At 37.5% G+C, this 27,936-nt stretch overlaps 1 protein-coding gene across 4 annotated transcripts in view; it reads left to right on the forward strand.

Annotated features, from left to right (window-relative positions):
* ksr2 (kinase suppressor of ras 2) overlaps window positions 1–27,936 on the forward strand; it is a 125,027-nt gene that overhangs the window by 71,377 nt on the left and 25,714 nt on the right. For 3 of the 4 annotated variants that reach the window (XM_075467394.1, XM_075467392.1, XM_075467395.1), the window contains 8 exons: window positions 9,732–9,801; window positions 11,019–11,102; window positions 11,410–11,495; window positions 14,111–14,131; window positions 14,385–14,494; window positions 17,828–17,996; window positions 19,923–19,964; window positions 22,811–22,880. In XM_075467394.1, the coding sequence (XP_075323509.1) occupies window positions 9,732–9,801; window positions 11,019–11,102; window positions 11,410–11,495; window positions 14,111–14,131; window positions 14,385–14,494; window positions 17,828–17,996; window positions 19,923–19,964; window positions 22,811–22,880 (652 nt within the window). The remainder of the gene's footprint in view (window positions 1–9,731; window positions 9,802–11,018; window positions 11,103–11,409; window positions 11,496–14,110; window positions 14,132–14,384; window positions 14,495–17,827; window positions 17,997–19,922; window positions 19,965–22,810; window positions 22,881–27,936) is intronic. The other variant, XM_075467393.1, reaches the window with a different exon arrangement.

Here is a 27,936-nt window from a genome sequence, read left to right on the forward strand (position 1 = left end):
CTTTTGCACAGAAATTGACATTGCATTTCAAATAACTGTAATTGTTATTGCTTGTCTAATATTCAAGATTTTGTCTGTGAAAAAGGCAGCAAAGTCATTGCAGGTAAAAATTCAGAGGCTCCTGGCACAGGAAGATTTGTTAATCTATCAAAAGTAACAGACAAGAAGCGAGCATTGTCATTGTTTTTTGGTGATGACGTCAGAAAAGTAGAGCCGTCTTGCGATTTCTCAATTCTAAATGTAAAGTATTTCATTGTATATCTCAAGAACCTGAAGATAAGTTTTTCGTCACCAACGTTCAGCTTTATGACATTTTTTTCCCTCCCCATTCTAAATGACATGGTGTGTCATCATAGAGCTAATTTCTTACTAGAAATGACCTTCACCTTAATGGGTGCAATGGCATCCATAACCTTTGTTGGCTTAAAAATTGAGACGTGCAAGGAGCTGAGTAACTGAAAAGAAGAATGCTGCTCAAATTGGTGAACATAACGAACAACACTTTTGTGGCTTTTTCTGCTCCACTGCTACCAGGGCTGTAGTGGAGGGTAAACGCACGTAAACGCCGTTTACGCACCTCTGGAATTTAGGAAATAGCGTTTACCCACCTCTAAATAGCGTTTACGCAGCTCTTAATGGCAATTACGCACGTCAAAGTTCCCTGCGCCTTGTGATCTGCCGTTGGAATACAGTGAACCCTCGCTATAACGCGGTTCACCTTTCACGGTCTCGCTGCTTCACGGATTTGCATCGTGCATTGTGTTCTGCATTCTGATTGGCTAAACAGTCTCTCCGCTTCTTCTCTACCTGTGTGTCAATAACGTTGCGGTTTAATATGTACACGTACACGTTCATTACAGTTCTCAAACATAATCGATGGTGGCATGTCGGTATATATAAATATTTTTGCCCAGAAGAAAAAAGAGCGACAACAACTACCGATCTATGCTCTTCTCTCGAAAAAAACACACCTGCACCGCGGGCTTTAGAAGAAAAAAACGCTACAGAGCGGAGTCAGGATGCAGCGGCTCAGTCAGAAGAGCAGTGAAATACACGTGAGTCACTATTTGTCCCACTGTACTTTGTATTTTTTTTCAAAATCATTTTTCATTTTCTCCCGTTCTAATCCAATGACTCGGGTCACGGTGGGGCAGTGCTGATCTCCACAATTTGAAGCCTTCAGTTCGTATTGATGATGAAAATGATTATTTTACAGTAGGCTACAGTAGTTATTTGTAAAAAAAAAAAAAAAAAAAAACGTTTATACAGTACTTTTATTTGTTAAACAAATGCTTGGGCCTGTAAAACGGCTTTGTTCTTTGGTTTCAATACATTATGCAGTATTTCATTGTATAATAATTGTAAAAAAAAAAAAAAAGGTTTCTACTTCACGGATTTCGCCTATCACGGGTTCTTTTTGGAACTTAACCCCCGCGAAAAACGAGGGTTCACTGTAATCCAAAATAAATTTGGTGTCCTGGAAATGAAGTCCTGGCTGGTGAAGCACAGGGTAGCCATGGACCCCAGAACACGCCCCTGCAAGGCAGAACCTGACGTAGCGGACAAGGAGGCCCTCTGGGCACTACTTTAAAAAGCATGCATACTAACACACACACACACACACACACACACACACCATATCTACTGTAGATAGTTCTTACTCTACACATACTTTTCTTTACTGTTGAAATTTGAAATTTAATAAACTACAAACTACAAACACATTTGTTGAGTGTCATTGATTTAATATGACTTTAACTGATAACGTCATGGGATATGGCCAGGACAGCCATACAGATTCGCGACACCTTGCGTTGCTTTGTGCTGTGTCGCGTCACGTTGCGTTGCGTCGCGTCACGGTCTGTCTGATCAAAAAATTCATAGTTTACCCACCTCTAATTTGACCACTACAGCCCTGACTGCTACACAGAACAATACAGGTCATTCCTACCAATAGCAATAACCATTCATAATGAAAGTTCATAAAGACGTTTAATAGGGAAAAAAGAATTACTGCAACAATATAATTTTCTTTTGGCATAAATAAAGTTTTTAAAATATTTTTAAAAAAAATTTTCATTTAATTTTAACTAGTCACAGGACTGGCGGTTTAATCTCCATTTCCCCCACAAGTTGTAGTGTCCTTGGGTAGGACGCTGAACCTGTTGTTGCTCTGAATGATATTTGTCAAGCACCTTGCATAATAGCTGTGCCACCATTATTGTGTGGTTGTTTGTGTATTTGTTTGTTGTCATTGTTGTCCAAGAGCTATACACCTGTTAAAATGGCTGCCTGTGGGTGTGTTATCTGACTCGCAAGCTCCCCGTAGCATCTTCACCAAAGCCTGTTCTGCCCGATGGTCACTTTACTTGTGTCCATGCTGCAAGCCACTTGATTTGCCCAACTGAGGAAGTCTCTTCTGAGCCATGAGGCCTGCAGGCATCATCTGTTCTCCCATCCCTCCTCCCTCCGTCTCACTGGCACACTTAAACCGACAGTGCTAAAAGACTCCCACTATCTAGAAGGCAGGCTGGAGATATTTGTTTCATCAAGGATAATTGCTATTTCTTTTCCAGTGCTGTGAATGGTATTGTCTGTTTATCACAGAGATTTTGTGTGTCACTTGTAAATGCGCATGTGTGAGTGTGTTCTTGCTTGTCAGAGATGACAGCACAATATTCTGCAAAAAGGCTGATTGGCGTGCAGTTGTTACCATAGCAACTGTGCAACCTGGCTTTGTCTCTTGTTCATCAGAGCATCAGAGCAGTTTTTTTATCCCCTCATGCGGGAACAGAAATAAAAAAAATACGTCTATTTCTACCCTAGTTAGTTTGTGTCTTCCAGCCACTCCAAACAAATATTTGTTCAATTCAGACTGTGGATAAACTCATTAAACACATGGATGAGGAATGATAAGAGTATGGTGTGCACAGCCTGTAACATATACTGTACAGAACTCGTGTAAAATAAAGCTGCACATTGTGCAGTGTACGCCTCCGCGTTAATTTTACAGTCCTGTTGACATTTTCTGCTACTCTGCACAGTCCTCTCTGTGTATATCATTCAGTGACACTCTTATCTGGGCAAATTTGCTTAAGCTTCTCATCTGAAAGTGTGCTTTTGAGTGTTGCTTTTTGCTCTATTTATTTTGCTTTCTGGTCTTAATCTATTGATTGTCTCTAATTATTATCATCTCTTGTGCCGTTGATTGCATTCAACCATTTGATTGAAGCCTTCATCCAAACTGCCTAAGTGTTTCAGTTTGCCAATTGAGCTGTACAACTTTAATGATTCTTAGGATAGTGAGTGTAGGCGTGGGTGAGATGGCTCGGTGAAAGTAGTGACAGTGAGAATAACTGAATTTCTGTGAGGTATTTTTTTTAAATTATTGTATAGGTGTTATGGCTTTTTGATTGCCAACTCTTTTCTCTTTTACTTGCTGTAAAATTATCCTCCATGAAAAATTGCAATGTTGAGCATCCAGTCAATCAGTTTGAGAGGCATCTCAGTCTGATTTAAACCAGATTTGACTCTAAATAGGCTCCCAGACTCAAGTAGTGTCCATGTATCCACTCGCAACCACTCTGTTTAACCCACACAGAGATAGAAACATGTATTCCTTGTTTTGTTACATTTCTCTTTTGAACCCACACAGAAATAAGCACGACCACATACAGATATTCTCAACCCCCGTGGCCTGAATTGTGTCATGTGACAAGCTAGTGGAGGAGGGGGAAGGTTGGTCCCAGCTTAATTAGGCTGAGCCCAATCAGAGAAGATGGAGGAGGACACTGTCGTCTGGCGCCTTGGGGTTACACAGCTCCGACAGGCTCATCTGTCACACAAACGATAGCACACATGTATATTGAAAGTGCAGCACACCCTAGTTTTTGTTTTGCATGTTTTTTTTTATATCGTCTCCGAAAATGTCACTGCTTTTTTCACGTGACTAGATGTCAAACGTGGGAACATGGACACATACAATAGCCTGATGTGCTTTTATTATTAGTTTTCTGTTTGTGTATGTTTACAACAGCTCTGCATTGCTCTGAGATATCATCACCTTTGTTTTGCCTCTACATCTAGAAGAGAAATGTAGTATTTCTGACATCTAATGAATTTCAACACAGCAAAGGCAACACCAGCTAAACTGCTTTACACAAGGCTCAGGGTTTGAATTAATCTTGGTGCAGATGCTGCTTTGTTTCAACATGACAACTGCAGGTAAACACTACAGCCGGCTATCGTTGAGCAGCAGAACAGTATCTGTTTACTCTGCAGCCAAGCAAAGCGCAGTTGTGTGCAGTTTTCATACTCCTCATGCCATTCATAGGTTTTTTACAACAGTAAAGGCCTACAGTATAAAGATGGTTTCTTTGCTGATGAACTGAAGATGGGCAGCTCTGACTACAAGATGTGCCTTGGTCGCCTTTTCCACATACGTCCTTATGAAAATTAAGTGAACCAGTGGTACAAAAGGAGCTGGCATTTCTGTATAAATGTAACCTAAGGTCTTTAGGTTTTCACACCAGTGTTGGAACTGGTTAACCTGTCATTTATTGCCTTGTCATTTATTGAAGGATGGAAAATACCTAATATTATATAGATATAATATTATAAAGTAAGGGAATCTTTGTTGTTACGTCACCCTCATGTAGCAATAAGTACAATGTAATACTTTCCATAACTCCTGCATTTCAACTTTGAGCAATTTGTAGAGCGTTATTTTAAATGTAACTTCAACAAGGAGCTGTTAGTGGTTCTCCTTAAATGAACTGCTTCAATTGACCTTCTTCCAATACACTTACGTTGGCTTACTGTTGGACTTAAATTTAATTTTTTCACACTTCTTTACAAGAATATCTTATGTAATTTGGGTCAGTGTCTTTGAGCACAACTCACCTTTGCTTCTTTTTTTGTATTTGTTGTATTTGTTGTTTCTCTAATGATGGCAACCTGCTGTTGCCCAGATTCAGAAAATCATTCACAAACCATGATACCACAATCACCATGTTTCATGTATGGGACAAGTTGTATTTTGGTTTCATACCTACACAAAATAGTTTTCCCATACCTGTGTGATTTTTATCAAATTGCAAATTTGCAACAATGTCATCTTTAGAGAACTGTGAATTTCTGCTGGCAACCCTGACCCATGGATCATTGTTGTTTAACCTCATGTATGCTATTTTTTTGTTGGAAAAGCCTATAGTTGCTAAGAAGGTAGCCCGGGTTATTTCATGAGCAATTACACACCACTTGGTCAACCAATCCCGGGAAAGGAAACGATGAGCATGAATTTGTACAGTCTGTCTGAGTATGGCTTTGTTGAGTACGAACTCTTGATTTAGTTTATTTGGTTGTCTTAACCCACTTCTTGGACTTGTGTGAATGTCTGATATTTTAGATCATTCATCCACACAAACCTTGAAATACTATATGTGACTTCTTTAAATGTCAGTCTGAATCTACATGGACTAATCTACTATCTATAGTAATAATAAATTACATTAAATACACTCACATACTTTTGTAGAGAAATGCAACTTAGAAATACTGACAATATTAACAAGATGAATCACAATTTATGCTCAATTCTGAGAAAGAAAACTTTGGAGAGCAAACATAAAGTTTTTTTTTAGTGGTTGTCGGTGAACAAGGGCTTTCTCACGAGGACTCACCGACACAAATGCCATCAACTGTTTAAACAAAAATTAAAAAAAGACAAAAACTGTCCGTCAGCAGCACACAGGCTCACAGAGGATGATTGATAACTTTAACCAACCTGCTTACAAGTTCAGTCATCTGCCAGTTACCAAAAGAGCTGACAAGAAGCAGATGATGTCAGTTCCCCTTTATATTAAGTTATTGGGATGATTAAGTGTAATTGAGCAATGTATCGGAGTGCAGAGAGAAGACACCAAGCCTCTGGAGAGACTGGAGGAGGACAGGAGGAAGGGAGTTTCAGGAACCAGGAAATGTTGTATGGCACCAGAGCCATAACATTATCATTCTCAGCAGCTGGTGATTACTTGCAGCCTTGTAATCATTTAATGAAATTGGCTGGGCTCTCACCGAATAAAAGCCGAACAAAGATTTATTTCTTGCTCTCATCAGAACTACACAACTCATCTTCAGGAATTCATGTTAAAGAACATGCACAAATAAATTAAACAAGCCTTGCTAGCTTGTGTGATGTGAACTTTGATCCCATGAAATGACTGTAAAATTGAAGTTTTTTATGTTTTTTCTTAACACAAAGGGTTATTTTAAAGCAGTTTTAGTCATTTTAAACAAAAACATTTGAACTGAAACTGCAATTGAAAATAAATTAACTGTAGTATAGACTGTAGGCAATACACCTAACAAGCTGTAAGTGTTGCCAACTTTAGCCTGTGACCAGGATTCCCTCTCATATTTGTTCTTTCTGCTTTGCTTTGGTATGAAAATTGACAAAGACATCCATAGAGATGATTAAATCCCTCTGATAATATAGCAGGATTTACCAAACCTGATTTAAAGTGAAAAAAGTGAACTTTTTTTGTCCACTCATATTTAAACCCATCTCATTAAACATGATTCCATTTTTAAGACATCAGGAGTTTGATTTATTGTGGAAAGAACCTGAAAAACATGTTTACTGTTCATTCTCACATTTACCTGATTTATGTGTTATTTCTTGTGCCCACACAAATAACCTCAAGCTGCTCCTGTCCTCCTGGCACTCATTTCCAGCCAAGAGTGTCCTAATAGCCTTATAAGACGTTACACACTTCTTACATATTTGACATATTTTAGAATACTTACGCTGATAATTACTCTCATTGGTTTTATTCTATTTAAAGTTGTAATAGTACTGACTGAGATGTTTTTAAGGCACCCAACATCAAGCTCTTAACCAGGGTAAGGTATGGTAAGGTAATATGGTGTCTTTAGATGAAATTGAAGAAATATCTTGAAATAAACAGCTGATACTATGAGACTTGGAAGAAACTCAAGGTTTGTATAACTTTAGCTACAGTATTCATTTTTAGATGATGTAGTACAGCAAAGATTTAGGGCTGCACGTTGGTGTGATGGTTAGCAACAGTTCAATTCCCAGCTGGGGAGTTTGCATGTTCTCCCAGTGTATGCGTGGGTTCTCTCTGGGTATTCCGGCTTCCTCCCACCCCCAAAAACACGCATGTTAGGTTAATTGGTGATGTGAAATTGTCCCTAGGTGTGAGGGTGAGCGCCCAGCCACTGGGGAGCACGAGGCAGTGTATTTCTAGTGCCGGTAAATGGTGAGGGTTGCGTCAGGAAGGGCATGCGCCAAATCGATGATGTGAGATCGATCCCTGATGAAGGGATGAAAGAAGAAGTACAGTGAAGATTTAAGTAATTTTCAGGCATGAAGGAATTTTAAATATGCAATTAGATTATTTTTTTTTTAATATGAGAAAAGCTTTAAACACTTTTGTAAGCTTAAAGAGGGAAAGAAATATCTATATTTTTGAAGATGTCACCATCACCTCATGTCTGCTTGTGGTTATCTACTATTTTTAGCGTAAAGCACCCAATTCTCAAAATTGTGGGTAGAATTGTTTTGGGGGTCATGTAAATGTAGGTTTTTAATGCAGAAAAGGATATGATTATAAAAGGTAGATATTTATAGTTTTGCATTAGTATTTTTTTTATTCTTTTCTTTTTAAAGTTGACTTTATGTGTATGAAATTGTCAAATATGAAACAGAATACAACTAACTACTAGTTGGCGCTATGATGTGCGTATGATGTACAGCGTTTCTGATATGATTTTTTTTTTTAAATGATCATGCGAGATCCTCTTCCCAGTATGACCAAACTTTCACAGCAGTTTTCAACATAACTTTTAGTTTTTTCAGAATCATTGACTGACAGCGCTATTAGAGGGTGCCATCGTCTCACTGCGTATCCACCACATCCAGCCGCTCGCCCAGGCAATATTGTGTAGGCTGCCATTCTCACCTGTCATTAAGAGGTGACGCATAAATGTACCAGGCTGCTCACTTTTTGTAGGCACTAATGGACCAAACGAAAGGTTTTTGTGGTGAAATTCTTTTTAAGCCAGAGCTCCTCACAATGGAATACAAATGGCATAAAAGTAGCCTGATCATCGAGAGATGCCTGCAGCTAAACACGCAAACAATTTAGGTGGAGCAGATTGAACCTTGATTGATACTAATTTAATTCAAAATGCTTAAGAGTTCCCTATACAAAGAGCCGCTTTTGTTGTTTGTTTACATCATATCGTCTTTTTGACTGATTTAAATGCAGTGGAAGCTTGGTTGTGTTTGTAACTTTAATTTTATCTCATCGAGTGCTCATTGTTTACGTATGCGGTATGCAACAGAGTACACCATTGTCGAATATCCCTTAAATGTGAAATGTTTGAAACCAAATAAGCTCCTACTAAGTGCACTTTTTTTTTTAAATTGTGCTCATATGAAAATGAAAAACTAACAGTTGAATGGAATATACAGGCCCCACAACGTCCTTGTCGCAAAACACGGTACACCATTCCTGATAGAGATCCTTGTTTTTCAATACTTTAATACTAAAATCAATAATCATTACAAAATTGTATGAAAAAGGTACAGATGTAATTCTCCTATGCCACACAAATATTTACACATAAACAAGTCACCCCCAAAGGAGCATTCAAGGAGAAAACCCGTGCCACAAATTTCTGGACAGATGTATCATCATCATAAAACACTATTTTCTTTCACGTCTCATTGCTGGATGTGTGGCGTTGCCCTACCTTCTCTTGTGACAGTGTGTTCAATCGCTTCAAAGAATGGATTCCCATTTCCCAAAAAGCATATTGATTATGCTTTTTATGATCTTTTGCAAAGTTTAATTTCACTGTTGTGTGCCAAACAGCAAACGATTATCACTTGCTTGGGTGCCATCAAACAAGATGGATAAGATTGGAGATTTCTTCTAGATATCCGAGTGAAATTCTTATATCCAAAGAGGAACTTGTGCCAGTAACTATGTTTCAAGAGATTTTCTTTGTTGATGTTCCTCTAAACTTTTTTGTAAATATCAATTTTTTTTTCATTGACATAGTTAATGTAACATAGTTTTTTTTTTTTTTTGCTTGTGTAGCTAGGATAAAAGCATGTAAATAGACAGCCTAAAGGCCTAAACCTGAAAAAGTTCTGGAGATCAGTCATTTTATTATCATGATTTTATTATCAGCAGTTTGACTAATTGGAAATCAGAAGTATTTCATTTTGGATCAAAAACATTTTGTGTGAGTGATCAAGGATCATGTTTGTGGTAATGAGTTTCAACTTAAGGGCTTGTAATGTCAATATAAAATTCCTATGGTATTTATTTGTGATTGTAATTTGTCAATTTATGAATGATGCCATTATGTACATGTAATAACATTTTAAATTCACCTTTAAAATACTTTGCGGAGGTATGTATTCAGTATGTTATGCAATGTATATCCATATACTAACCATTAGTCCAACTAGTTACAATTACCCCTCCCAATTCCTCAATTAGGACATCTAATTTACAGCACAAAGTTGGCTGAGTCAGCCAAAAGACAGTCCATACCCTGAAATGCCATATATGATCAATTCTAGATTAATGTATCAAGTTTAGTCGATTCTGAAAGTTTCGTAAGTACTGTCATTTCATTGAAAAAAATCAAAACATGATGTTCTTACCTTTCTCCTCTCTTTTCGTCTCCAGACACTCTTTCAGTGCCTCGCTGGTCCCCACAGATTCCCCGAAGAGATCTGGGAAACTCAATAAAACACAGGTATGTCTGGAGGAATAGAAATAGAATAGAATAATACTTTATTCATCCCCCAATGGGGGAAATTCTAATTAGTCAAGTAGCTCAAAAATGTATTAATATTTACAATGATTGTATATTAACAACAAAAAGAGTGTAAAAAGGAAAGAGTGCAGGTCAGAGGGTGTAAGAGTGTGCATACACTTAACAGTCCAATCAAGATGGCCCTTGCATAACTCAGTATTCTCTTTTTCAGTAGTCTTCTTTTTTTTTTTTTTTTCAAAGTGCCAGATCCACTGTGCGAGTAATCCAAAAGAAAAGTTTTGAAAAGAAAAAACTGTTTCCTGTGTTGAAAGTCAACAAGGTGAAAAGAAAAGCTTTAAGCTTCATCATATAGAGCCAGAGTGTAATTTATAGAGTAGGTTTTAAGAAAGGCCATCTGTCCATCTAATTACCAGTTTGCATATTTCAAAGTTGTTCCCTTGGTGACTGGGTTGTTCATATAAATGCATTTATTTAGGGCTCACTCTGCCCTGAAAGATAATTTCTTCCTGCAGAATCTGCCCACGCTGTCATATTATCATTCATAATTGACAGTCCACTAAAAAGTCTGTCAAGCCAAATTGGTTTGAGTGAGTTGTGACTCTCATTTGAAGCAAAGGAGGGGCCTAATGAAGAGATTTGGATTCTGTCAAACTGCATTAGTCACCTGTCATTAACCAGCCAGCCTGACTTCTGGCATCCATCCGCTGCAATCGGTAAATACTGCCAATAGTCACAAACGTGCTCAGACCGCTCAGTCGGTCTACGCAGGAGATTGGTTGTTGCTGCAGAGCACAGAGTGGATTTGTTTGTTTCAGAAGTGACTGTATTGGATTTTTTAACAGTGGCAAATGCTTCCAAACTCCCATCACTCTGCTAAACCCTATGGTTCTCACGTCTGCACTACAGATCGACTACACAAGATGTTCACTCACATGGGGGTTACTGAAAGATGGAAAATGTCATGGGCCCAAATTAAATGAGCAAGAGGGGAAGATTAGGAAGGTAAACACTTTCAGAGAGGTAGCTTCTTCAGGTGTCTGTTCTCTTCGCAGTTAGCTTACACGGGGAATGGTGTGCTTTGCAAATGTAAAAACCAGTGTTCTCAACTTTTACATGCCATAAAGATGTGCAAACTGAAATTAAAGGTTTGTTTTTTTTTTCTTTTTAATCTCATTCTAGCTTCTTTCTGCTTGCAGGTTTTCCACAAAGTACTGGATGTCACAGACATGCATAGTATGTGGAAAGGGAATGTTGTTTGGACTAAAATGTAAAAACTGCAAGTAGGTATCAAGACTTGTCTGTCTTAAGTACTATTCATTACGGTCATACTAGTAATTGGGATCTGATACCACATATTTGCTGATATACAACACTTATTTCATCTTGCAAGTTCTCTGGTTATATTTCTCTCTTTTAATTGTTTAACCGCCCTTGTTGTTATCTCTCTTGAATAAATAGACAAATTGCATTTTTTGTCTGTTCATGTTCATGTTTTCACCTTAAATGATTTTTAAGTGCTGCTTAAATTGACAAACAAACAGCTACAACAAGACAAATGGTAATCAAATTTGTTCTATGTGCACTTAGGCTGAAGTGCCACAACAAATGCACCAAAGAAGCCCCACCTTGCCATTTGCTGATCATACAGCGAGGCGGACGAGAATCCCTTAAAGGTACTTTTTAACATTTTTCTTCTAGTGAAAGTTTTCTGCATTTCTTTAATAATACTTTCACATCTCTACTGCAAAGCAAAATGGTGATTACAGAGTGAATGTAGGCTGTAACTCTTAATGAAGAGAGTTTTTTTTCCAGACACTTCCTGTAAAGCCCCAGGATAAACGCAAATTTTTCATGCAAGGTGGAACATTTTCATCTTGCATGGATGCGTCTTTACCTTAGTTTGTGTCACTCCAGGCGTGTCTATCATGCTCATTTGTGTATTTTTATCTACTTTGTCAGTCTGAAAAAAGAAATTTGCCTCCTGGTGACCTCTTACAGTAGTAACTTCAAAGCCGACTTACTCACATGTTGTGTTGTTTAGCCATAGTAACATCAGCTTTGTTAAACACTAAATGACAGAGGAAAGAATCAGGATAGCTAATTTTCAGAAAGCACATTTTCGTTTTGCACTTTAACAAAAAAACATATTGTGTTAGGTTGACCGAAAACTGAACTTTTAAACCTGATAGCTCGACAGAAATCGTATGAAAGTTCCACATTTTTGCATCTTTTTGTAAAAACAATAAGGTTTAAGTTTATATTGATATAGGAATTCTTAATAAAGCAGCTCTATTTCAAATATTTTTCTCTTTTTTGTGTCAGATGACTAAATGTGTTAGAAATTGTGAGGGAAAATCAGTAAACTTACACAATTTGTTTAAAACCTCAGCTTCAACTGAAAAAAAAAATTAAAAATCACCATTTGAAATTTAAAGATATTTAAAAGCCCTGCAGTAAATGCAGCCATATTTACATGTATGATGAGCTCCCACAAACAAAGTTAGACGGCAGAATGTCTTTAACTTTTTCTCACTGGGATAAGGACAGTGATCAAGTGAAATATCCAGAGCCAACTGTAAGTGTTGCTTGATTCAACTGCGCATGTTACCATGCTGAGTAAATATCAAAAATCCACACTATGCAGTCTACAGGGATGTCTGGTTGTGGAGGCTTTGGGGCAGTTTTGGGAGAAGGGTTCTGTTAAAATGAAAGAAAAGACTAGTTTATCCAACTTAAGACAAAGTTAAGAACATGTTTCTCTGATATCTTAACTTAAAGGGGAACTCCGGGGCATTTGAAGCGCATTTCCATTGCTAGAGGTTGTCAAATACTGATAGTAGGACACAGAGAGGTGCAAATCTGCGCTCCCTGTGTGGAGATCGCGCTGTTCGGACACCCTGTCATGCGAGGCTAATACGTGGTGGCTAGGGGCAAGAGCTAACCCTTCCACGTAAAACAACAACTTGCACACTGCAGAAACGTCACACCACTTTATAAACCATCCGACAATAAAGTCACAAGCCTTACCATCAAAACCATATGCATGGTTCTCACATTACTGGCATGGGGACGTTACAAAACAACTTTATAAACAGCATGTCACTTACCTCTTGTTGGTAGGCTCGCGCATGTGAAAGCCCAAAAGAGTCGATGGACGATAATCTCATAAACAAAACAATTATCTTCTCTAGAAAAACTCCGTTCAAGTATTTAAAACATTACAACAATATTACTGGGCATGTATTGTTGTAATGTTTTAAATACTTGAACGCAGTTTTTCTAGAGAAGATAATTGTTTTGTATATGGGATTATCCTCCATCGACTCTTTTGGGCTTTCACATGCGCGAGCCTACAACTACCCGGTGAGTGACATGCTGTTTATAAAGTTGTTTTGTAACGTTCCCCATGCCAGTAATGTGAGAACCATGCATATGGTTTTGATGGTAAGGCTTGTGACTTTATTGTCGGATGGTTTATAAAGTGGTGTGACGTTTCTGCAGTGTGCAAGTTGTTGTTTTACGTGGAAGGGTTAGCTCTTGCCCCTTAGCCACCACGTATTAGCCTCGCATGACAGGGTGTCCGAACAGCGCTATCTCCACACAGGGAGCGCAGATTTGCACCTCTCTGTGTCCTACTATCAGTATTTGACAACCGCTAGCAATGGAAACGCGCTTCAAATGCCCCGGAGTTCCCCTTTAAGTTATTTTATTACTAATTTCAAATAAGGAATAAATAATATGGCATCTTATTTTATTTTTTCCGCTTTAAATTTTCAAGTAACGTGACCGCCACTTGTCTTCAGTTCATTACTTTTTTATGAAAACACAGTTCAAAAGCTGGCATCCATGATGATATAAGTAATATACCAGTAATTGCGAATGGTATATATAGGTTTCAAAGCAACAAATGCTACCATTCAGTCAGCTTCTCATACCAGGAAGAAGAAAAAACAAGTCAAATCCCATTCTATTACAACACCATGGCTCCTTAGCAGTAGAGAGTGGATGCCTGCTGTCCAGACACATCTGTATGCTGCCCTGATGATTATTCATTTATCTGAAAATGAATGTGCTATTAAAGAGACTTTTCCGTCTCCATTTGGTTTAGGCAGATAGGAGGTTACTTGCTGATTAATTAAGCAACTTAGGCTTGACAAATGTGATTGAATCATGCACTGTTTATACTGACACTGACAGCATTGAAAAAAAAAATCCCATTATCTGCTTTGAGAATTAAGATTCCTTTGTCCTCTCTCTGCATCCCCCCCTCTCTTTCTCTCCAAATCAGATCATCAAGGAACGACTCAAGGTAAAGAGGACTAATTAGACTTCTTCTACCCTGCTTTAGTCAGAAAACGTGACAGTTTCTTAATTAACTGTTGAAGGTTTGTTGAAAACTTTTTTTCCATAGTGTCCGTGTGTGATAACAAATGGATAGTACTCAGGAAAGGGCAATTTGTACATTGTTCACATTAGAGGCAATGCCCACATAACTTCCCTTAAGCTATTAGGAAAGTGTTTATTCATCCTCCTTCAGTGCTTCATTTTTCTTTTGTGTGTAGTAGCTCGTCTGGTACGGACAGAATCAGTGCCATGTGACATCAACAACCCACTCAGGTACACAGACCTGCACATCAGTCAGACGCTCCCCAAAACAAACAAAATCAACAAGGTAAGTGTGAAAGAAGAAGCCATGCATTACGATATGTGTATAACCTGTCCTACATGTTGCATTATTCCAATTTTGGGAGCTGGTTATGAGTCATTGTGTATTTCCCAGGGGATTAGGAAACAGTGCGAAAATATCTTCACCAATATTGATGTTTACACAGACGGATTTGTTTCCATACATTGAATATTTTGCAGCCAGAATACATCTCACAGTTTATGCTCAGTTCCAAAATACAAAGTGCATCACGATGAGATTCCCGCTGTGAAACAAATATGCATGTTTTGAAAGAATATGTGGGTATGACCATGAGAATAAAACGGTGACGTTCTGGCACGCAGGTACAAAAAAAATCCTATTCTGTTGAAACATCTTTCTTTCTTTCTGCTGCTATGATGATAAAGTAGTTGTGAATTATGCAACATTCCATATCTTTGAGGGGCAAAAGTATTTAAACCACTGGGATTAGCAGCAATAGGGTGATGATCAGGTGTGAGTGGGTGCCCTGCTTAATTCTATCTATCTTTATGCTGTGGAAATTGCAGTGTTTTGTCTACAACAGGTTAAGGTGAGTCTCTTTACCTATGATAAGAACTTTAATTTGTGCTGACAACTCTACTACTATATCATTGAACAAGTGGAAAGCTAAATACAGGTCAGCAGAAAAGAATGACTCACTCAGGTGCTAACAGCGGAGTGTGTCAGCTGTTCCGGAGGATTACCTACTGATTTTGCAGCTTGGCAACAACTTGGTTGACAGCGTCAACAGGTAACAGGTGAAAACACGGAGAGGAATTCACTGCCCCCAGGTCAACATTCGGGGGGCAGAGATTCTCCTTCCCAGTGACATGACTCGGACCGGACATATGTTTTTAACAAGCCCTGTAATCCTCCACCTTCTCTGTTACCTCCCTGTCTGCAGTCTCTGTCTGCCCGTATAGTGGTAAAGCTGAAGTGTTAGAGTTGTTTCTGAAGCAATGTCTCAATGAAACAAATATTGGCTTCCTGATATTCCTGCTGTGACCTTATTCATGCATTTTATCCACCATTGATCTCATACTTCCCATGATGATTTATGGAAGAAATGGTTTAAACTAGTTTCCCATTTATTTCTGTTTTGTTCCTGCTGCTGTATCCACAGCGTCTCCTCTTCAGTGAGTCTGCTTATTCCAGGCCAGAGTTATCACCAAAAATCGTTCCAGCAGTACAGCATAGAAAAAAAGTATTGAAAAATTAGTTTAAAAAAAAAAAAAAAAAATCATGGTGGTGCTGTAAGTTCAGCGCCATCTTAGAACATAGAATGCTAACGATATATTTGTGGAGGTGTCTCATAGTATGAACAAAGAAATTTCTGAGGACATCATGAAATGAGTTGTTGATGCTCTTCATGCTTGAAAGTTTTGCAAAATCCTACCTGATTTCCTCCACCAATATAAGATGCAACAAACGGAGCAATTCAACACTGGGGTCCACCTCCCCATGGATGACCCTCAAAGAGTGTTATCCCATTGTTTGGGTCTATTAGTTGAATTTGAGCCAGAACATTTCTCTCAGTAAATAATTGAATTTAATTAGGCAGCAAGACGATAGGCCCAAGTCATAAGCTGTCCCGTCAAAGAATAACTAAATTCTGGAATGTCCAAAACTCAATCTGATTTAATGTTAATGTTCTAGGAAAGACCTAGAGGGAGCTCTTTGTGTGAGGACATCCACCAAACACCCCAAAATGAATCTGCGTGCCATGAAAGAATGGGCTAAAATTCCTTGAGCTGATCAACATGGAAATGTTTAGATGTTGTTATTGCTGCAAAAGGAGACTCATGTTTATGTCTGGAATATTCAAGTTTTCATTTCAGTTCAGTTTAGTGCTTTACGATGTTTATTTTCATTTAATTTATTTTTTTAATTACTGGAACAGGACAAGTTTATGAAAATGACTATAAAGATACCGGATGTACACGCCCTAAATTATTGCAAGATTGCTGGATTTTTATCTTTTAATCACCTTTTGCAGACTCAATTTGAATGGAAAATTTAGTTTTAGTCCTTTGTATTGTATGTATTACTTTATTTCTCATAAAGATACAGTTTTCTTGATCTGAGCTAACACCAGTCTTAAACTAATGCTTTAGCAGTTGCTTCCTAACTTTCAGTAATTTTACTTTAGTTTCTTTCTTCTTATGAAGGTCTAATACACAATCACTCTCCATATCCACACTTGAGAGGATCATATTCCCCTCAATGTCCTTTAGAGCTGCTTCTACATTTTGCTGTTGACTCTTGGATTCTGAGTTCAAATGAAATGCACTTTTGAATGGATTAGACCCGGGTTTCAAGGAGTTCTCATAAGTAATTATTTACTTAACTTAAGTAGAACATGTTCAGGTATGCACACATCCAAATATAATTATGGGGTCTTCATTTCCTGATGATACGCTCAATGTGATAGCTTATTCATGGGGATTATGATAAATTACTTTGTGCTGTGGTTATTGAAAAAACTGTAACACTGCTGTGCATAACAGACCTGTCATGTCTTATGTGTTTTTGATCAAACCTGAATTATGTTGCAAACTACTGAGGTCATTTGATAAACTGTTCTTTTAGACTTTCATCCTTCAGGTGAGACTTAATGTAAAAGAGGATTGAACTGGTTCTACTAAAAAGACTAATTTGGTTAAAGAGAAATTATGCATTCGAAATTAAATCATATTTACAAAATGATATAAAATTACTTAGATGTAAATTGGAGTCTAGTCGGGGGCTGTGATAGAAATCTAAAATGAGTGTTATGACATATCCTGTTGAGGAACTGATCCTGTCTTGTCTGGAGCAGGATAGCTCAGGGAGTGAACTGGACCTTGACTTCAAAACCATTTAAGGCTGTTTGTGATCAACACAGAAGGGGAAAGCGGCAACAACTGCCAAAATGTAATTAAATGACTGATTATGAGAGGCGTTTAGAGAAATTTAAACGAACAGCTTGAACACAGACTCTGTGAAATAAAGACAAATATAATATAGAGTAAATCTGGTTAACAATGGCACATCTTTGATATACATAGTTCAATGCTCACAACTGATGGCCAACACAATAATATTTTCCACTGCTTTTAGAAAAATGAAGACCGCATAAAGCTCATTATGATGGATTAACTCTGTCAGGCGAATTGCTTTCATAAAGTAGTGAAATGAATGGAAACCTAATTGTCCTTTGAAGGTAGAAAATAAATCTAGAAACTGTGCGTTGTGTTTAGAAAGAAGCAACATTGAAAGAAAAATTAAAATGGAATTGACCAATTCAGAGCACAAAATTTCTCTCTCGTCTCCGTTCAGGATCACATCCCAGTTCCATACCAACCAGACTCCAGCAGTAATCCCTCGTCCACCACCTCGTCCACTCCATCCTCCCCGGCTCCTCCTTTGCCCAGCAGTGCCACACCCCCCTCACCGCTCCACCCCTCCCCACAGTCAGCTCGGCAACAAAAACAGTTCAACTTGACAGGTAAGAATGAAAGAACACGGCTAACCAAGATGTGAGCACATTTGTGGATTTAGGTGCAAATAAATAGGTAGCAATGAAACATTTCACCGATCACTGTTTTTGAAGTGTTTCTCATCGTCAAAAGAAATCAACTGGTTTGAATGTTATCAACCCATTAAATGGATGTTACCAATTGTTATCACTCCCACAGATTGGTGACCAGTTGATGTTCTTTTTCACCTCTTAGTAGGCTGAACATGCTGCTATCAGTTATTAGTACAGCAAGAAAATCCACAATTAGAGACAGAAGGGCTGGTGCATTGCTCAAAGTGACCTAGGAGCATAGAGCATCATATATCACACTTGTTAGATTAAAAAATATTCATTTTCCAGTGCCATTTTCTTAGATTCATGCAAAAAAAGAAAGCAAGAACTTTTGAAATTTTAAACTAGCCATTTTCACAAGATTTTTCACAAGAATTTTACATTTGTTTGTTAATACAACAGTAAAAGGTCACCTGTGTCCAAGCTGCTATCTGTTCATCATTCATCACAATCAATTATTAATAGAAACTATATTTAAACGCTGGCTCTAGACAGTGAATGGTAATCCAGTGGTTTAGTGACAACCCTGTTAAAGCCTCGAATTTGGCATTTTGGATCCAGATGTAAGATGTTGATCTGACTGAGAACCCAAGGATGAGGTAGAGATGACAGCACTTATTTGACAGTTAAGGGAGTGTATATTAAACTTTAAAGTTTGAATATCCTGGATTTAGGGGCATAAATTGGCAGATGAGCAATACGATTTTTACAATTGTGTTGTCATTAGTAAAGAATCATTTGAAAATAAGAATGGTTGTGTTTTCATTATCTTAGAACGAGCTTTTTATGTCTACTGTTGACATGGACCCCCTTCACGAAGCCACCATAATCCAGTGCCATGAGTCTACAGTAGCCCACAACAGTCAAACCAAATGCTTGCTTAAGAGTCGGACTTTTACACATTTTATGCTTGAGTAAGACTTATTTAATTGGTTGTAATATATATCTTGACGCTACATGTCAGTAAATCATACACACTGCTCTGTAATTTCCAAAATAGACCAAACTCATTTTTGTACCTGTTCATAGACTCTTTCATTACTGTTTTAAAGTGAGGGATGAACTTGGTTCTGGAGTTAAGTAGTGGCCAGTCAAAGCACTGCGGTTTTGACACTTTTATGTTCGGCAACAACATTTCAGGTGCTAATCACTTTTGAAGGAGTTGAAGTGATTTACTGATATTTTTTTAAGGATAAAATACGAACAGAAATTTCTTGTAAGTGTGGAATTTGGCATATCTCTCCACTAATAATGTCATACCCCATACCTGCATCCCACAGATGATAGTTGGAATGAACTTGGAAAACTTTCCAATACCATACCATGCTTAAAAGTAAGAAAACATAACTGTAAACCTACAAGCGAATTAGACTACAGTTATTCTAAAGGGGCTGCTCATGTCTGCAAGTTAACATGCAAACAGTGCTTGTGTTAACCGATTCTAATCTTTACTATGTTCACTTTCTTTGTTAAGCATCTAATCCTTAATAGTACTCTAATGGTATGCTAATCTGCACAATGGATACCCAATCTAATGTACACTTTTGACTAGCCAAAGTTGTTCTAAAAATGTTGATATGCTGTCGGTTTTAGCTAGGCAACAACATATCACACGTCTACTTATAGGCTGTACCTATCCTTAAGATCTTATTGTTAATCAGTAAATATCAACATTGAGAAATACACTGTGTGAACTTTAAATCTATGTACTGAGCAAAACTTTTTTGAAATCTCAAAATGAACTAATTTTTATGTAAATACTTTTATGTAAACATCCATATGAGACCAGCAAGTCCACATAAGTTGGTCCAAACTCGTTATTTTTTTTGTCTCCTTTCTCAGCCTCCAGTTATTTCAAATACAAACAGCAGTTCATCTTCCCTGGTAAGTACCCCATAATTGATCATTTCCCCTTCTTTGTTCACTGCAACCAGCCAAGGATGAGTCAGGGAGACTGTGTTGATGTCCATGCTGATTTTTACTCCCTCACCTTGGTTACTTGAAGACTCTCACACCCACAGTCTCACACCCCCACACCCACTCATGCTTGTGTCATTTAGGCTTCCTATTGATTTGTCAATGCCCAGACTCTGTGGTTTTGTCCACTCTGGTACCACATAGTGTTTGCTCATTTGGCAGCTTATTAGAGGCAGCACAACCATGAGTGGTGTGAGGAGATAGTAAGGTGTTACAGAGATCTGGGGAGGCAGTTGCTTGGAAATACATCAACTGGAACTAGTCTTATAGTCACATCACGTAAATTTACTGCTGGATCATATTTAAAAAAAAAAAAAAAAAAAAAAAAACAATGAAGAATTTACCAAAGATTCATTGGAGCAATTTAAGTATTTGGGAGTTTGCATTTTGCTGAAATTTTGCTGGAATGTAGCGATTGCCCCAAAAATTATTAAATTAAATAATAGAAATATGTAATGTTGTCACATGGATCACATACATAACAGTTTAGATTTGACACTGAGAGCTTCCAGTTCTACTAGATTGCAGGTTTTTGGAATGAATCAATGAAAATATTCATGCAGGCCTCACACAGAAAACCAAAAACGGTCCCTCTTGCTGTGAGGCGACGGTGCCAGCTTCTAATGCACCGTAATAATAATACTAATAATAATTTACATAGCACCTTTCATGCACAAAATGTAGCTCAAAGTGCTTTACAAATAAGATCAATATACAAAGTGAATAAAGTAAAATAACTACAAGAATAACAAAATAGAGTACAATAACACAATAGAGTACAATAGAACATGTTACTCGGGGGGGGGGAAATAGATATGAATTTACCAATAAAATAGAGAAACAATAAATGTAATATAAATAGTAATAATAATAATAATAGAATTTATAAAACTAGTAGAAGGCGAGGGTGTATAGATGTGTTTTTAGCTGGTTTTTAAAGTTTGTAATATCTGTTGACTGACGAATATACACTGGTAGAGAGTTCCACATTTTTGGTGCATAAAAACAGAAAGCAGCTTCACCCGTCTTTTTATATTTCATTTTAGGAAAATTTAATAAAGTAGCACCTGATGATCTTAGAGCTTGATTTGGAACATATTCAATGCCGTACTGTAAAGGGACTGTTCTTTGTGGCTTGTACTCTCTGTCACAAATTCTTCATGACAGTGGATCCTCAGGTATCTTCCAGAGGTAAAGACAACACAAAAGCTGACCATACTCTATCTCAGAAGAGTAAAAATGAGTGCTTTCAAAGAACAGCAGGGAGAATTCAGACTTCATTTTTTTTATCTCTCTTGAAATAACACGCAGTATCCACCTGTCAGTAAAGTAGATGTTTTGTGATTATTTATTGATATTTTCTAGTAGACCTGTGCAAAATAGTCCAAACTGGTAAATTTGAATTGAAAGAAGTAAATGAGGAAGAAAAAAAAAAGTCTTGTGCATATGGATCTACTTTTGCTAATTTCCCTTTAAAGCCCTACATTTATGGTGGCAGCAGCACTAAGCTTGAAGCACAATGAAAACCAAGGATCTCTCCAAACAGATTAGTGATGCAATTCAAGAGAAGAGCTGATTAGGGTAGGGTTATATAAAAAAATAAAATAAAATCTAAACCTAAATATACTTTGTAACGCCATAAAATCCATTATAAAAAAAAAAAAGAAAAAAAAAAGGCACCACAACAAACCTGTCAAGAAAAGGCAGACCATCAAAACTCAGACAAAGCAAAAAGCGCTTTTACCAGAAAGGCAACAAAGAGACCAAAAGTTACCCTGAAGGAGCTGCTTACTTACATTGCAGAAATTAGAGTGCCTGTCTGTAGGACTACTTTAAGTCTTATTACACTCCATAAAGCCAGGCTTCATGGAAGGGTGGCAAGGAAAAAGTCACTGCTTAAAAAGGGAAGAAACCCCCACAAAAAGAAAGAAGAAGCCTTTTCAGTTTGCTGAAAGGCTTCTTGTAGATGCCATAGACATGTGGAAAAAAGTCTTTGGGTTTGATGAAACTAAACATTTTGGCCATCAAAAACAACACTGCATGTTGCACAAACCCAATATCTCTCATCATTTTCAGAACACCATTCTCACAGCAAAGCATGGTGGTGGCAGCATAATGCTCTGGGGGTGTCATCAACAGGAATGGAAAAATCGGGCAGATGCGCCATCAGATTTCAAGTTTGGTTTGCAAGACAGCAAATTAGGGAAAAAATATTCCTTAAAGGCACTTTTTATGGTTATCAAATTGAGTGAGCTTTTTAAAGACGTAGACCTCACACCACTGAATATATAATACTAATCCCAAAATCAGATTTAGGATTTAACACACAGTTAATATTTTTGTTTGCTATATTCCAGTCCTTGCATAATGCTGACCTGCAGAATAGAAACAAATCAATGCATGTGATTGATATGGTTTTTTTGTTGATAAATGTGCTTTCAAAGAATTCAACAAGGACTCTGAAAAAAATCAACCGAGCACCCTAAAAAAAAGAGATTTTTATATAAACTAATTATCACTGTTGTAGAAGGACAATTTTATTTCTTCTTCATGGTTTTGTGCTTACTTCAGTTTATTCAATATATAATATGCACAATATAATATGTCACACAAACACCCTTTTCCTATAACTCTGACATGCAGTTACTATTCCCCAACTTTTCTATAACCCCAAATTATAGCACTATAAATCTGTCCTATTTATAGTTCTATTTTGTTCTGACGTGTTGGTCTGATAACTTCAATGTTTCCAGATGTTACTCCAGAGGCACCTCCCAGCAGAGCACCACAAGTCATTCTGCATCCTGTCCTTTCTGAACCAGGGTGAGTGAAATGTATTAAAGAAGTCTCGCCCCCCTGTCTATCTTCATCTGCACGACTCCTGTGTCTCCTTCCTCTTCTCTCTTTCTCTTTGTGGCCGCTGGTCAGAGGCCAAATCAAACTTATTGGAGCACAGATATTTGGGTGACAATTTCAATGCGAGGGACGACATGACGATTACTCACAGACTAATGTTAGCATGGCCTTTAGTTCACGCTACACTTGGGATGCCAAGTGGATTTTCACTGACTCTTTGAGAAAGCCAGTGGTCATGGGAAAAGAACCGAAAGAGGAGGAAAAGTGATGGGCTGCCTTCTGACCCAGATGTTAATTGGATTAGCAACTCAATCTATCTCAAGAAACAGGACAAGAGAACCTCCATCCATAGGCTCATGGTCAGTTTCCATGAAACGTAGATCAAGCAAATAATTTTTTTTTCTTAAATCAAAATGGTGTTCAACCACAGGAAGTAAAACGATATGACTCTTTAAACTTATTCACGGTGTAAAGCATGGGGCTGTTCATATATTTGTGTTTAAAAATAAGCTGTGTTGAACATTTTCATGCCACATTTCTGTCACAGCTGCCAGCTTTCAGATAACAAATCAGAAAGAAATATTTGGAAAGAATATGACACAAAGGGACAAAAATAATTGCATACATTTATCATGGTGTGTGCCATATGGGTTTGGATATTGCAGGATTGTTTAAGATTTAATGATTAATTTATTACCATAATCATGGAAATGTGACACTGAAATTATTTCATGTATCTTGAGGCCACATTCAGCTGTGCAACTGTAAAGATCTCTTCTAGGTTTAGTTGAAGGTGTGACAAATTCTTGTATCATTTCTTTTATTCATATCTAAGTAGAGACAGTCTAAATAGAAAAGACAGAAACAAAATAATCTTATCTCTACGTGCCCTATGGGGCTTATCATGAATTTCAGCTGTCAGCACAGTTGATTAGAATTTGATCATGTTTATTGAGATGTATCTATCTTTTTGGGGGTCATGTCACAAAATTATCATTTTACTGTATAAGAAAACATAGCATAGGGCCGGTAGAACAACCGAGTTTTTTGCTACTTTTTGTAAAACTGTGTCAAAGCACTATCAAACGGTTTGATTAAAAATCGCTAGATATTCAGTCAACAGTGTGGTGATGTTATGCGACCCATTTAAAATGCCTTTAAATATGTTATATTTAAAGGCTAACTTGCAAGTGGTATAACATTGTGCATCAAAGAAACTGTTGCAGTAAATTATCTTGAGCAAGACATGTAATTAGGTTCAAGATGTAACATCTTGTCCTTCAGCTCACTCTGCAATCTGGTCTGCAAAATATCAACTTCCCCGTGTGATCAGTTTTAAAATAATTTTTTCATTGGCTTTGTTAGAGCTAAGAAAATATACTTCTGTGTGATCTTGATTTGGTCATATGCAGCTAAAAATTTATAGAGTATATGAAAAAGATCAGTTATATCAGTATATATACATATATATATATATATATACATATACATATATACATATATATGTATATATACATATACATATATATATATATATATATATATATATATATATACAGTCCAAGTCATAGTAACAAGTTATATAATCTCAAAACAAAGTTATTTAGATTAAAAAAAACGAACATTTTTGGTCTTAAAAAGATAGAGATGTCTACCTAATGAACTAAAACTGGGAGCTGGTTTCACAAGAGAGGAGCTTCAAAGCTAAAGTTTCTGCCTCGTTTAGGTACATCTCAGAACCACAAATACACCTACAGAGAGAGAAGTGATCTATGGGATAATATGGAAGCATGAGATCTTTTAAGATATGATGGGGCTTCGTTAGTCATAGCTGTGCGCTTTGTGAGGAGAGGGATTTTAAATTCTCTTCCAACTTTAACAGGAAGCCAGTTTAAAGAAGGTCAAATTGGAGAAATTTGATGCGTCTCGCAAAGTGTTGTTAACATTTTTTTTTTTTTTTTTTTATTAGATGGAGGTTTTTCAGAGAACATGTGGCACACCATGATAATGAGTTGCAAGAGGCCCATCTTGAAAAAACAAACACATGGACATGGACTAGTTCCTGGTTATGGTTGTATTACATAGATAAAATATCTGAGGCCTTTAAGCCTTTAATACCCAAAGTTAAGTCTGAAATTTGAAGCAGAAATAAAGTCATCCAAGCCTTTATATCTTTAAGAGAACACTTAAAGCCATAAATATCACTGCGTTAAAATGGCCTGTGCACACAAGGGTGCACCCAAGAGCAGACTCATCACAGGTACATGAAAAGAAACAGTTTATTTGTATTGATGAATTGAGGGGCGAGTCCACAGCAAATCCAGTCCAGAGATAAACTCCAAGAGAAGAGGGAAATAGATCCAGATATATTCCGTGAAAGAGAATCTGTTGCTCAGCGAGCGCTTACTATGCATCCAGGAGGGGTCCAGAGTTGGAGGGATAATGAATCGATGCAGGCTGTGGTGTGGTTGGTCCAAGATGGCGGCGGGGCAAGCAGGCAGATATAAGACAGGCAACAGGATGTTTGCAGGTATATTTCAAGTTTAGACAAAAATGAGAAAAATATGTATTTTTTTTCGTTAAAACCTTTTTCATTCTCATAGAGAGTACTTTAAATTTAACATTCACCTTTTAAGAAAAGCCTTCAGTTTAATTTTTTTTAAATGCTAGTTTTAAAAAAGTTGATGTAAAGTGCTTTATAAATTAAATATGTTATTATTATTATTATTATTATTATTATTATTATAAAATTTCCAGCATTTGCCAAGCTTAAACATGTAAGATTTAAAATATTTAATATGAAAATCATCGTACTAACAGTAAAATCAGTCAACTCTGTTGCAGACAAATTAGGGTAAATATTTATAGTACTCAAATGTAATACATTTTAAAACTATGCCTTCTCTAAGAGAACTTTTGTCTTTACATCCACTAATTCCACTTTAAGTTTTCTAAAATAAAGACTATTTTTTTCAGGACTAAAAACATTGACATTTAATTGGAAAGTTGCCAAGACAGCTTGCATTTTCTCTAAATATAGCTCCATAAATGAATGAAATTCTTTGAAATTTCATGTACTGAGGATGTTAGTTATGACACAGCTTCTGGTTCATTTGTCAACAATAAAACATATTTAATTAGTATTTTTTTCAAACAAAACTTTAGAGAAACAGAGTTGACGGTGATGTAAACAGAGTTAAAATGAATAACAGAGTTGACAAACCATGCGTAATAGACCAAAAACAATAACATTAAAACTTTTAAAACCATCTTTTTTAAATGTAAAAACCATTTCGTAGCAATTTGTACATCTGAAAATCTAGAAATTCATCAATTTGAGCAATAACAACACAACAAAATAACAACTGCCACCTCCCTCACTCCCTCGAAAAATTTATCTGGCGATTTCAGCCCATATTTCTTTGTCTATTTCAACATGGCGCCCTGTCACTTGGGTTGGTTGTGGGATGATTCTGAGGACATCATCAAAGAGGTACCACAAATTATCCTCACGGTTTGTCCAGAGACAGATCGATGTTGTTCTTATGTTTTATGCCTTATATTTCGTGTTGTTACTCATGTACAGCACTTTGTTTCAGCCATGGCTGTGTTAAAGGGCTTTATAAATAAAGTTGAGTTGAGTTGAGATGGAGATGGAGATGTCCGGGATCACAGGGGTAGCGATGATGAGCTAATAATGAAGAGAGATTGCAGCTAGACAAGGTAGAATTCACTAAGAAAACCCACAGTGGTCCACTGGCCTGCCCGATTACCGTGAGAACAATCTGGCAAAGACTGGAACTCCTGCAGATCCTTAAGAAGCTGCTCCGTATGAGCACAGTTGACAACAGGTGTGCTGGCAGGAGCAGTACAGACTCTGCCCCAGACCTGGATACCTGCTCAGACCCTGCCTGAAACTCAAACTCAAACACAAACACAACACCACAGCCAAGTGCAATCATGACAATAAAGGCTAAAAAGCCTCATGGGATCCTTTATGAGCGTCCCCACATGTCGTTTATATATCTGATCGAGGACCACATAGGGGGGACCACATAGGACTACCGAAAGGGCACAAATTGGAATTGAAAAGTTAAATCACAGTGGAATTTCTGTGACCACGCAAAAAACATCACTTATGAGTCACTTCACCAGTCAAAGAGAAAAAGAATGTGACATTGTATTAATAGTCCACATTTAGTGGTCATTTGGTCCTATTAAAGTTTCAGTCTTGATTTTTACAAGTTGTGGCGTATGAGGGATGTTCGCCTTCAAACGGCTGATGTGTAGATGGTAAAGGAAGAACTCTGCTGACACAGACATGGTCGAACACGCAAGTATTTTATTGCCAACCTCGTCCGTGTCAGAATTACAGAATGACGCATCAAATCTGGAGAGATCCTCGAAGCCTGAAAGTCTGTGTCATCTCTCCTCCACTGAGGGGTGCTTCTCCCCTTATGTAGGGTAAACCTTGCCCCATTTGGTGACCCTGGGTGGATTCGGTAGTCAGGCTAACAGGTATATGTGTGTGGAAATATCCCAGGTGTGGCTGTCCTTGACATTCTTAACTGAGGGAATTACGCATGGGGTGTGAAGGGGTGTTTCTCCAGATGTTTATGTTTCCCATTATTCATCTCCTGTCTGGACACACTGAACCTGATGCACGTCTGAACCTCTTCTAAGTTTTTTATGATGTGCTCCACTTGAGCAAATTTTTTATTTATCTTATTTGGGTGTTCGGGTTGTAGACTCACACATTGCTACGACTCTAATTTTTGTTCTTTGACTGTTTCAATTTCTCATTCCTCATACATTGCCTTATTTCTAAAAACCCACATTCCCCTGATTTAATTAAGGTTGCTGTCCCTCCTCACCCACACCGTTCTACTGTATGCTTTTGCAGTTTCAGCTGGCAGATTTTTCTCTGGCCTTAATGGCCTCATCACAGGGTTAATGAGGGCCTGCTTCAGACCTCAACACCCTGCAGGATTCCCTCATTAGAGCAGAGCTCGAACTGGTGGTA

This window comes from Odontesthes bonariensis, chromosome 6 (genome assembly GCF_027942865.1).
Source record: "Odontesthes bonariensis isolate fOdoBon6 chromosome 6, fOdoBon6.hap1, whole genome shotgun sequence".
Classification (NCBI taxonomy): Eukaryota; Metazoa; Chordata; class Actinopteri; order Atheriniformes; family Atherinopsidae; genus Odontesthes; species Odontesthes bonariensis.